We start from the raw sequence: 13,610 nt of genomic DNA on the forward strand, positions 1-13,610 counted from the left end.
TACGACCTTTCTTGCCACCGCTGTTAAGTGAACCAATGCAGTTCTTTAGTTAGTATCATGGTTGTTAAGTGAATTTGGCTTCCCCATTGACTTGGTGCTTGTCAGAAGATTGCAAAAGGGGATCGCGTGATCCCAGGACACTGCAACTATCATAAATATGAACCAGTTTTCAAGCATCCGAATGTAAATCACATGATCATGAGGATGCTGCCATAGTCATAAGGGTGAAAAATGATCAAAGGTTACTTTTTTCAGTGCCATTGTAACTGCAAACAGTCACTAAATGAACTGTTGTAAGTCGAGGGCTACCCGTATGTTTGTCTAATTTTTTTTTCTTTTTTGAGTTTGTATTGTAAGTTTCTGAATAAAAAAAATTGCTAAAAGAAAATTAGGGGCAGAGCTCCAGCTGTGAAATGAGGCCAGAAAAAAACCTAAAATAATTCTCAGATTAAAGTTGGGGAATTTCCAAGCGGCTGAAAGAATCCAGGTAAATGAAGCACAATGAATATCTAGTTCAAATGTGTATCAATTCTGTAGTATTAAGTAAAATGTTGAGCCAGGAAATAGTGCTAATTGTTTTATGCTTCTATAGTACTAAAGCTCAACATTTTTAGTTATTTGTAAAAATTATGAATTTAGCATATAACCTTACCCCTTTATCTCACTGTATGGGAAACATTTTTTTAATTTAGAAAGTTATTCTAATCTATAATGTTAACTTGAATTTTCCAACCAACCAAGAAATTTGACTGTTAAAATTGCCTTGCTTTTTTTTTTCATTTTCACTTTTCAAAACTGTCAGTAAGGGAGTACAGGTTGTGAGGGTCCTATGTCTCTTAAGGGTTGAGCAGACATCTCTGGCACTTTGCGTGAAGGAACACGTCCATCTGTCATTGAAAGACAGTTGCACAGCTGTTGGAGTCCCATGTCTACAAATTTTAACATTCTGGCTCGGGAGCACTCAAACGGCAAAGCCCAGAACAGGAAGTTGGATTGACCAATTAGTATGCAGGATGCACACACCCATTGGGAGTGTTTATATTGGTCTACCTACAGCTATCTGAAATCTATGCTTACCCATCAATTCCTTTGCAGGATAGCAGAGGTGAAATCCAGCAGGTTCTGGAGAACTGATAGCGGAAATTTTGACTAGTTCGGAGAACCGGCAAATACCACCTTTGGCTTGCCCCAGAGTGGGGAGGGAATGGAGATTTTGCAGTATCCTTCCCCTGCCACGTCCACCAAGGCACACCATGCCCACCAAGCCACGCCCACAGAATCAGTAGTAAAAAAAATTGAATTTCACCACTGCAGGGTCGGTATGTGGCGATGGCTACGAGCAGTAGCAGGCGCAACTCTAAATTTAGTTTATAAGCTAGAGTTAGGATTCCGGGCAAGTGCCATCTGAGAACCATCAACAATGAGAGCTACCAAGCAGCTATCCCAAAACAGGAAGCAGAGAGTTTTTGAGGGAGAAGCACTTTCCATCCTACAGACTCAGTTGGTCCACTGCACTATATATTTCAAATATACAAATGCATGTAATAATCCTCAAGGCCTTACTTGGGTGGATAAAACATTTAAAGTGTCAGCATATAAATGTTGTTTTGGATAGATTGCTTTCACCTATTGTTCCCTTCCTGGTATAGGTTTGATATTTCAGACGTATTAAAATATTGTCATCATGGACAGGACAAAAAAATGATCTGGATTTATTACTAAGCCTCTGGGCCATCTGCACTAGAGCAAGGATTTCTGACTCCCATTATTTACCAATAACAAGAAATGACTCTCTTCTCACATGTATATCTTAAATTAGCTACCATGCCTCCTCTGTTGGCCTGGGTGGGGCAGGCCAGTCCCTGTAGGGTTTTAAAGGTGATAACCAACACTTTGAATAGCATCCGGAGGGAATCGGCAGCCAAAGTCACTCATGGAAAAGCAGTATAACATGGTTCACTGTAGAGGCCCCAAAGACTGTCTGTGCTGACACATTCTGCACCAGTTCTAGCTTCCAAATAGCAATAGCACTTAGTCTTATATACCACTCCATGGTGCTTTACAGCCCTCACTAAGCGGTTTAGAAAGTCAGCATCTTGCTCCCAGCAATCTGGGTCCTCATTTTACCCACCTCGGAAGGATGGAAGGTTGAGTCAACCTAGAGTTGGTGAGGATTGAACTGCTGGCTTAATTAGCTTAATTAGCCTGCAATACTGCATTTCAACCACTTCCCCACCACATCTCATTCAATCATCTTCAAGGGTATCCCCATGTAAACCACATCATAATAGTCCAGATGTGGGATGATTAGGGCTTGAATGACTGAGCACAGCAATGCCTGATCCAGGAAAGGCTGCAACTGGTGCACAACCTAGAGTTGTGTGAATGCTCTCCTAGCTGCACCTATTACCTGCTCTTCAAGCAAGAGTCGCAAATCCAGGAGAAACCCCCCCCCCTAGTTTGTGGACTGGGCCTGCCTGGGGTAGTGCCACCCCACCTAGAAATAAAGATGTCAAAGTCTCAGATCTTGCAGCTCCATCCACCCAAAGCCATTCGGTCTTTCCAAGGTTCAGTTGAAGACTGTTGTCCCCCATCCAGGCTCCCATAGCCTCCAGGCACTGTGAAAGGCACAGCAACAGCATTACTTGTGTCACCAGGAGTGGAGATATAAAGTTGATTATACTGGAGATACTTCAATCCATGGTGAAGGATGATCTCACTGAGAAGCTTCATGTAGATTTTAAAAAGGAATGGAGAGTACCAAGCCTTGTTGCACACCATAAAACAGCGGCAGTGAACTGGGTCTTTTACTCCCTATTAACACCAATTGGGACCGGCCTTAGAGAAAGCAGTCAAACCAATACAGAACTGTTTTGTCCGTGGCTAACTTTACTTAGCCTTTCTCTGCTCTTCTGTATAAAGCCCATGTAGTCCTTCATATTACTCTTGCTTCTTTTCTCACAAGCCATCAGACTAATTCTTTTACATACAGACCATTCTTCACACCTTGATTTTTGTTTTGGCTTGCAGACAAAGTGTATCTAACTTGTTTGATTCAACATCATTTTATCTTAGCTGCCAACCATCCTCATATAATTGTTTCCAGATTTCTCTTGCATAGACTTACGGGATCTGAATGTGATTCTGCAAATGTTATGTAGGCAGAAGTGAGAATGAACAGGAATAGATAGTCCCAAAGGTGTATCTAAAATATAAATCCTTGAGATTTACTGTTCGAATCCCTAGCACTCCCTTTTGAATCCCTAGCACCCCTGTTTACTGTTCAAATCCCTAGCGCTCCCTGTTTGAAACCCTAGCAATCCTGTTTACTGTTCGAATCCCTAGTGCTCCTTGTTCAAACCCTGAGTGCTCCCTGTTTGAATCCCGAGTGCTCCCGTTACCTGTCCTAGCTTCTGCCAACCTAGCACTTTGAAAGCACAGCACGTGAAAATGCAAGTAGAAAAAATAGGAACCACCTTTGGTGAGAAGGTAACGGCATTCCGTGCGCCTTCAGCATTTAGTCATGCCGGCCACATGACCATGGAGACGTCTTCAGACAGCACTGGCTCTTCAGCTTTGAAATGGAGATGAGCACTGCCCCCTAGAGTCGGGAATAACTACCACATATGTGCGAGGGGAACTTTTACCTTTTACCTTATAAAATAACATCATTAGCTGACAATGTCCATGCATGCAATAGGGAAAGACGGAGTAGATGGCTTTTGTAATTAATTTGTATTATTTAAAATTAAGGAGAAAAAGATTGACAGGATAACCCGACTCCTTCTGAATCTGTTGTCTATCTGTTTTTGGTCCTTTTAGAGAATTGTAATTTTTTTTTAACATAAGAAAAAGTATATGTTAACAACTATGCCTTTCTATACATTTCCTACCTTGACTTTCCAGTGGTCTTTGTGGACAAGAGAGCTGATGATCTGCAGCTAAACGGGTGTAGCAGAAAGGTTGCAAATCTTTCACTTGGTCTGAATGTCTCAGAATGGCCAGGGATGCTGAAGTTTCAGCTAAAATCTTGAAAAGGAAAAAGGAAAGGAAAAAGGAAGAAGAAAAGAGTTGTTTTTTAATCCAACTTTGTAGTCATCAAGACATGCACATATATTTTACAACTGAATTATATTTAATATTCTGAATGGTCTTTGGCAAGTTTCAGTGCTAGATTGGAGACAGTCTTCCCTAAACTGATGCCTCCAGATGTATTCAACCACAACTCTCAACTGACATGTCTATCCAATTTGGAGGGATTCAGCCAGGGAACTTAATAGTTAATAGTACCTTAGAATTCTCTCTAGTCAATCCAGTTCTGTTGAGTCTACATTTGAGTGGGCCAAGCCCAGTGAATTTCCTCAGTAGCTGTCCTTTTTTTTTTTTTTTTTTGTTCTTCCTTCTACCTGTTTCCCTCTCTGGCACAGAAAAACTGTGAATAATGGCATATGATATATGCTGATTTTTGCTCAAAGTTAATTTGTATCTTTAGAAGTAAAAAAAAAGCTATAGGAAGGTATTAATCTGCTTAACATTTCTAAGTACATCATCCAAGGGATTTTGTTTTTTTAATCTTACATATGCTCAGCAGAGCTACTGGCAAAAACTGTACATTTTCTTCATTTCATCCTTGCAACATCAAATGGTAAGCAGCAAAAATTGGATCAGACTTCAAAGACGGCTGTGCTCCCAGTCACAGAGCGACTCCTCCATTTCACATATTGAATTCAAACAGGATATCAAAGTGCTACCAAAGAACCTCAGGTCCTTGTGAAAAAAAAAAGAGAGGATCTCACATCTGTAGAAAGTGAAGTGCGCAGACAAATCACCTCAGGGACCAGCTAACATTTATTCACAGCAGCAGATTTCCAGCCTTTTGATTCCGTTGTTCACTTGTACCTCCCTGTCTTTCTACAGAACAAAAGTTCTTAGCGAGCAGAGCTTTGTCTCCAAGACTTGAAAATATTCCTAATGGTTTCATATTCTGATAGTTGTGCCAAGTAATTGTGAACATGCTTCTGAACTGTAGATTTAGGGATCGTATATCATTTTAGAGTGAATGTCACAATACCTTGCTTGTTTGTTTTTCAAGAAAGCACTGTTTTTCAGGAAAACTGCTATTTTTCTCTCTGAAACAAGAAAAAAATGTTATTTTTTTAAAGCCAGCATTAACTTCTATGTCATTTCCCTTCTGATTCCTGTATTCCCTTTAAGTTTAATCCCCTGATAATAACTTCTCACAACATATACTGTAGCTATTATATTTCTAAAGATTTTACTTCGAGATGTTACATTTATTTCTTTTCTTTGAGGGATATTTTCAAAAGTGACAACTATGTGTGGGATTTTCTGCTATAAATTTAAAGAAACACAAAAGAAAAGAAAATGGCCACAAAGCAAAAGGGGAAGTTGTGTCTGCTTTCAGATTTTCTCATTTACATATTTCTATTCTCACCGGCTATCAAAGAAAGAAGTCACTTTTGTAAGAAATTGTCTTTTCTAGCTGGCCTCTTCAGCAGACACCTGCTCCCCCCCCCCCCCAAAAAAATCACAAAGGTTGGGGAAGTCAAGCTGTTCTGTCCTTTGCTCTCATTTCATTCACTACATGAAATCTCACAGTTACATATTATCTGCTAACTAATTCCAGAGGACACAAAAGAATCCTTCCCTACACACACACACAAACACACACACACACACACTGGCTGTGAAACTATCTGGAACTTATACCGTAATAAACACCATTATATTTTTTATTTACAGATACAGTAATGTTGAAAATACTGTAATTGCCATTGCGTTGCTAAAAATCACGTTAAAACTTTAGCTTTACAATCATTCAGACTGACCTTGGCTCCCCTGTGATTCATGGACTCTATCATTCAAAAAGAGAACATCATGTTATCTTTTTCACTCACACTACGCACCTAACAATGAAGTAGATTCAAACACTGGGGTTCACATATAAGTTTCCTGAGGAAGTCAGTAATGACCTGCTTCACATAGAATACTAAACCATACGTCAAGATTTTCAATGCTCTAAATCCATCAAGCATAAGGCACAACCCCATCAGAAGTATAACTTAGCTTTGAGGTGCAGACAACTTATCCGATCAAAGACAAGACTATTCACTCTTGTCAACATATTGAAAACTGCAGTCTAAAAGTTCAGGAGAGCTGGAACCAATCTGGGCATGAGATTTTAAGGGACAAATAAAATGTTTTTGCCGCCTAATACTGCCCCTAACATGCTGCCATATGGCCAAGATATATAGGTTGCTTGGGGAATGACAAACACTACTTGTAAGCCATCCTCAGTCCATGGGGGTAGAGTTTTTTACATTCTTGGTCTAGCATAGTGTACAGTCTCAGCAATGAGAAAGGGAGATTATAGGACCAGCTGAAAAGCTATTTTCCATTACAATTCAGATTTAGGAACCTCTGCTAGATTTAAAAAAAGGAAAAAAAACCATATCCTCCATTCAATCATCTTTTTCTTCTCAGATCCTTCACCATTTGGACAGCCCTTTTCTGAATTCTATGCTCCTATTCACAAATTTAAAAATAGCACTTGTTTTTTGCAGTACATCACACTGCTGACTCATGTTCGGTGTGTGGTCAACTAGCCCTTAGAGCCTTTCACTTATACTAGCGCCAATACTGAACTTCTCCATCCTATATGTAGCCCTTTCATTTGTCCCATTGACGTGCACAAGCCTGTCTAAATCTTTTTTCTCTCCTCTTCGTTAATAGTCACCCCTCCCAACTCTATGTCATCTGCACACTTGATAAGCACATATTCCTACAATAAACTGGAAAATGGTTCTGATACAACATTAGTAAATAAGCTCTTGGGATTTGAGTGGGCTCCCATTCCTTGCCCCAGGTCCAGCCCATCTAGCAGTTTGAATCGAAAGCCATGCAAATCCTTAGTGGGGGAAAGGACATATATCTGGACAAGATGGGTGGCATACAAACTTAATAAATAAATGTATACACATCCTCTACCAAGTGTAAAACATTCTGGGTTTATGTAAACATTTGACTTGCGTTCATGGGTCATTATAACTTGACCACATGTTTCATTCATGCCTCACAGGGCCATGATAATTTTCCAAACGAGGGCAACAGGTATGAAACTAGGTCTCTGCTTAAATGTGTTTAGGTCTAATAATGAAGGACTAATTGTTCACATAAATCAACCGTGAATGTACATAACTTTTCCACAACTTCTTTCAGAGACAGCCTAATAGAAGTATCCCTAGGATGAAAAACCAATATTCCAATATCCCAGGCTTTATACTGTATGTATTTGCCTACTGCAATGAGATCTGTTGTGCTATAGTATTTATTTAAAAATTCATGGAGAAGATGCCAATCATATTGTCTTTCCCATGCAACCACCCCAAATATAAGATAACTGGATGAAAGAAAGATATATAATTGGCTCTACCTCTCTGCATTCATAGTGCAATAATATAAGAATGCATAATAATATTATAATAGTGCAATAATATAAGAGAGCTAGTTTGACGTAGTGGTTAAAGCATTAGGCTAAAAACCAGGAGACTCTGAATTCTAGTCTACTTTAAGCACAAAGCCAGTAGGATGTCACTAGTCACGTTCTCTCAATGACAAATTCTGAAAAACCTTGTCAAGGAAACTGCAGGGACTTGACCAGGAGTCACCAAGAGAAAAAAACTAATCCAAAGATATCTGTGTGTACATACACAAACATACATACGGTATATACACAGACAAGTCCTTTTAACAATTAGTTTTCATGGGACTGATATCAACCACATTTCTTGGCAGACCAAGCCTCTATTTCTACTTATGCAAGCAATGGTAAACACACAGTATTTCTTATATTCACTTTTACCATGCCAAATCTTACATATTTTCGTCATATTGTAATAACCCAATCCCTTTTAACTGTCGTTTTTCCAATCTTTTTAGCCTCTTTCTTTGTAAGAAAAGTACTTCATAATCCATATTTAATCTGCAGGCCTTTTCTTCATCTTTTTACTTTGATCTCTTTAGCTATTTTTTAAAAAAATAAAACAATAGTTACTCTTCACAGATACGTTTCCTTTGGGGTCAAAATCAACTCTGTTGCCCCAGGCCCCTAAGTTTCAACCATTCAACCAATGATCACAGCTATTTCATTTGGGCTGTAAAAAATATAGACCACCACCAAATGGCAGCTAAAAGTTAAAATTTCATTTCTTTGCTATCATCTCAGGAGTGTACAGAGTTTTGCAGCTCTGATCTGGTAGTAAACCATATACTGTACAAAGAGTAAGGGGTTTTTTTGTAAGCATTTTTACTGAGTTATAGAGTATTTATAAACCACAAAAGTAAATAGAAAAGCAGTGGGGGGACGGGAAAAGGAGAAGAGAAGTGAGGAAAAATAGGGAGGGGGGACATTTACTTCTGACTCACTCTGTTACAATAAAATAAAGCATTAACATAAAATCACAACTTTTTGCTTTACAATAATAGAATAGACAAGTTATTTCTATAAAGATCTATCAGTCTAAACTGTAAAACCCAATGTCAGAGTTTTATTCTTTTCCACATTGAGCATGAAGTTCAGAAGCGGTCTCCATGTGGAAACTACAAAGAGCAAGTTTTAAAGCATTTTTCCTGCTTTCATTGTTGGCCTTTTAGCTTGTCAGGGAAGTGGTAAGGGGGTGAGGGAATCATGGTATTCAGAAAAACTGGGCAAATACTTGGCTTGTGAAAATACACCACCTTTTCAGGTCTGCCATATCACCCAAAGACAGTCCTTTACAGGGTTAGCTCACTTGGTGGGATTGTTGTGAAGTTTAAAAATATACTGAATGGATGAAATAAATATTGTCCGATGCAGTGTTTTATATTTTCATCACTTCTTTCAGAACTCTGTATCTATAGGGCTTTTTGTACTGTTTTGTCTCATTGTTTATAAAGGTTGTGGTCCAAGACGCAGGAACTCTCAGTCTGCAACACAGCTTAAAGCTGAAATAAAGCTGAAACAATCACATACTGATTGCCTGAAAATATAAGAACGGTCCAGTGTAATCAGGTCGAAGCCTGTTTTAATTCAACATTTTATTTCTCCCAATAGCCAACCACTATTGTAGTGCTTGAAAGTAAAAGATGGAAATGTACTCCCCTGTTGTTCCATTGGTGTTTGGTAGTATGGTGCACCCAACCAAAATTAACACTGACATAAGACTTGAAGCCTTTTATAGACCTGTCCTTCATTAATTCATCTAATCCACTTTTAAAGCCATCCAAGTTAGTGACCATCATCACATTTTCTGGTAGCCACAGGTTACAGGTAGTCCTCAACTTATACTATAGTTTTGTGTTGGAAGCAGCACTTCAGGGCTGCAAAACTCTGGACACCCCTGTGATGGTAGCAAAGTAATAAAACTTTAACTCTGTGCTTCTGTGGTGAAAGGATTTGCCAGCGACATCACCATTGCCCAGGGGGTGCTTAGTTGGAGGCTCCTTTTGCATCCCTGTGAAGTTGCCCACCAAAGTGGTATAGATTTATCTACTTGCAGTCACCCACTTTTGAACCGTTTTAACCTCTTGAGCCATTGCTTTCCCTTAGTCCTTGATGTACGACCTGTTTTCTTTGTTACCTTCTGGGAGGAGGCTTCGTGGTATCCAAACCAGAACATCTAGATTCAGTCACACTTTTGTTCGATAGAGCATCAACCTTATGAACTCTCAAGTTATCTCTTTCCACTATATATTCAAAATGGGGAGTGATTAATATATACCGTATATGTATGTATGTGTGTATGTCTCTATCTCTATCTCTATCTCTATCTCTATCTCTATCTCTATCTCTATCTCTATCTCTATCTCTATCTCTATCTGTCTGTATGTATGCTGCAGGTATATATTTATGTACTGTATGCATATAGCATGTGTATATGTGTGCTATGCATGTGTTTGGGTAGATATACACTTTTTCTTGAGAGCAGGCAACAAAATTTTATTTTTAATGTGGGCTGGTGTGCTTGCAGTAAACAAATAACAATAAAATCCTCTCCTCTCATCCCATCCCATCATCTTGTAATTGAGCCTGGAATTATGGTGTTAAATTGTTGCAGTCATTAATCAGATTATCAGAGGGTGTGTGGCTATCATAACTTTAAAATCAGATTGTAAGGTTTTTTTTTGGGGGGGGGGAAATCTATCATAATGTAATGGTCACTAAGCAACTGGCTATATTGAAGGACTACCTGTACTTACGTAGTGTGTAAAGAAGTACTTTTTAAAATCTTTTAAATCTCCTACTAATCAGCTTCATTAGATGACTCTTGTTTTCTGCTTCTTCTGTTTCCCCTTCATACTAATTTTCTCCAATAATGAAAACCAGACTACAGGATCACCATTTGAGGGGCTCTCCTCTTATATGTTGCAAAGGATGGATGAGTAACATATAGCTCTATGGCTCTAGGAGTTACCAAATTTCAACACCAGTAGGTTTGGTCAGAGAGTTAATAGGAATTGTAAAGTCAAAATATCTGGAGGGGTGAAAGTTGCTCAGCTCTGCTAAAATGTCACAAATGCCACAAATATATCTGTAAACATAGGTAGTATTTGTTTCTCTTGTCTTTTGTTTGTTTCACTATTTATAATTTTATTCCACCCTATTTACATATATCCAAAATCTGTCCTGGAGGATTAGGGCTTCTTCTGGAAAAGTGTGAGATAATTTTGGAAGAAGAACCAATTCATAACAATTCTTCTAAGTAACAGATGAATAATCATCACAATAATTACAATATATACTTCTCTTTCTGAAAGACAGCATGTACATTTAAATAATAATAACAATCTACAATTTTGATTTGTGATTTGTTTAAATTTGTTACCATCAGTGTAAAGTACAAAAAAAAAGCTAACTAAACTCAGTGGAGTATATTTATGCTTAGGATTGTGAGGATTGTGAGGTATGGACCCTCCCCAAAATTTTTACAGTATGAATCAAGTAATCTACATTAGGATTTTACTTTTGTATGTATATCACAAAAGTAAATCAATGATTAAACAATGAATTGTGGTATTGGGTAGTACTGTGCTGTGAGTCTTATTATTAGCAAGATTATGAAATCTACAGCATCTGATTTTCTTTTTTCTTTTTAAAGCAATTCATCAATCTTTTCAACTGTATCGGGAGGGGGAGAGGGGGAGAAACCTCCAAGCTCTACTATTTCCTTTGATCTGATATGGAAAAAGATTCTGCATATTATGAATGTATCATGTTCGTTGAGGCTTCTACTAGATCTTGACAGGTACAGTGAGCTGTATTGTAACACTTTGTTTAGAGATACCATAGAATAAATTGAAATGATAAATGGTGCCATCACTGAATGTAAATCATCTGCTTTGCTTTTGAAACACAACATGAACAAAAAAAGCAACCATAGCAAAAGTCTCCTCTTGTGACTACAAACTATATTATCCACTGCAGGAAACCAAGCAGCTATTCAAGAGTAAGACTGTCTGAGGGAGTGAGATTCAAGAACTGCTACAGAAGGAAACAGGAACTTTACCACAGAGGCACAAAACATGAAGTTCAAGGACTACAAATGGCTTGAATATGATCTCCAGGTAACATCTTTCAAGGTTGCCACCAAATTATGGCAGAAAAATATTAAATTCATAGGAAGTAATCATGCCCTATATTTTAGTTGAAATCATGTTACTTTAACACAAATTAAATGATATAAACTTTGTACTGATCACGGCTTACAGGCCATTAAAGGGGCTTTATTTAGTCATTTATTTCACTTAATGGGAAGTCTCAAGTGATACTGCCTAAAGGCAGTGATGAACAACGATTACCACTAATAAAATTAGAATTGTATAAGCACTTTTAAAGAGTATTATAAGAACATGCTACAAATTATTTATAAGAAATGAATTTATTGAATTACCTTAACTAAGAACAAATTTAACTGGATTGATTTACTGTGCATGATTTGGGATAGATACCCAAAAGAGTTGTGTGAGTTGTTGTAAGAGATGTAAGCTTTATCAGACTATATGCGTACACATATTGCTGTCAAATATAACACAAATTGAAAAGCCACAACAAGAAATACTACTAATATAATAATAGAATGGAAAATAAAGCTTTATTTATTGATCTTCCTTCATATAACAAGATGACAGGTGACAAAAAACATGTAATTTTTACAATTCAACTCAGAAAGTTCAAACTGCCAAAGAACTGCTGATTCTGTTCTACAGAGGAATTATTGAGTCTGTCATTCTGCACTTCTATGATTGTCTGGTGTGGCTTTGCAACCAAACAAGATAGATACAGACTTCAACAGATAATTAGAACTGCAGAAAAAACCATTGCTTCCAACCTGCCTTCCAATGAGGATCTATGTAGACTGCACAAATCAAAAAGAGGGCTGTGACAATATCTACAGACCCCTCACATCCTGGACGTAAATTGTTTCAACTTCTACCCTCAAAACGGCGCTATTGGGCACTGCACATCGGAACAACTAGACACAAGGACAGCTTTTTCCTGAACGCCATCACTCTGCTAAACAACTATTTTCCACAACACTATCATATTACCTACTAAGATTGTATTACTATTATTCCTCTCATCCTTCCTACTACCTATCTCTTCCTGTTTATGACTATAACCATATTGTTTGTATCCCTAAAATTTATATTGTTTTATTTGTTTCCTAATATAATTTGATTGCTTATTAGTAACATATTATCACAAAGTGTTGTATCATATGATTCTTGATGAATGTATTCTATTTTATTTTTCTTTATGTACACTGAGAGCATATGCCCCAAAGACAAATTCCTTGTGTGTCCAATCACACTTGGCCACTAAAGAATTCTATTCTATTCTATTCTATTCCATTCCATTCCATTCCATTCTAATTCTTTCACTGGTGGTGCCTCCTCTTGGATAATATCATCCCCAGAGATCCCTCTTTTATACTTCTTTTCAGTGCCAAAGGAAAGAACTTTTTGTTTCCTGGCATTTTAATTCTTTCAGAAATATTATACTATTTAATTTTGCTGCTGGTTTTATGTGAATTGTATGTGCTGTCCTGTGATATTTCTTGCTTCTTGTTTTACTTCTAGTGCATGAATAATAATTCATGATTTCACTAATTTAACATTTCTTCTAATCTACACCATTCAGAAAATTTCTGAATAGGTAATCTAAAAGTATTATCTAAATGTGTAATCATTAACTAAAAGGGCCCCTGGTGGGGCAGTGGTTAGAATCCAGTGTTGCAGGCAAACTCTGCCCACAGCCCGGAGTTCAATCGTGAAGTGACTCAAGGTTGACTCAGCTTTCCATCCTTCCGAGGTGGGTAGAATGAGGACTCAGATTGTTGTGAACAATATGCCGACTCCGTAAACTGCTCATAGAGTACTGCAAAGCACTATGAAGTGGTATGTAACTCTAAGATCTATTGCTATTGCTAAATGTTAACAATATTTAGTGTTTCCAGGTTAGAAAAATTAGCAAGCGGGACAGAAGAATTATAGAAGGGTGCAAAATTATGCCTGGTGCAGAAAGAGTAATCAGAAAAATTATTTTCTCTTTA

The 13,610-nt window shown here is 37.8% G+C and overlaps 1 protein-coding gene across 1 annotated transcript in view; it reads right to left on the reverse strand.

The window, feature by feature from the left end:
- Positions 1-13,610, reverse strand: part of MYO3B (myosin IIIB) — a 261,296-nt gene that overhangs the window by 46,900 nt on the left and 200,786 nt on the right. Inside the window, 2 exon segments of the mRNA XM_032238384.1 lie at positions 3,921-4,029; positions 5,072-5,129. Of these exon segments, the coding sequence (XP_032094275.1) occupies positions 3,921-4,029; positions 5,072-5,129 (167 nt within the window).

Source organism: Thamnophis elegans, chromosome 1 (assembly GCF_009769535.1).
Source record: "Thamnophis elegans isolate rThaEle1 chromosome 1, rThaEle1.pri, whole genome shotgun sequence".
NCBI lineage: Eukaryota > Metazoa > Chordata > Lepidosauria > Squamata > Colubridae > Thamnophis > Thamnophis elegans.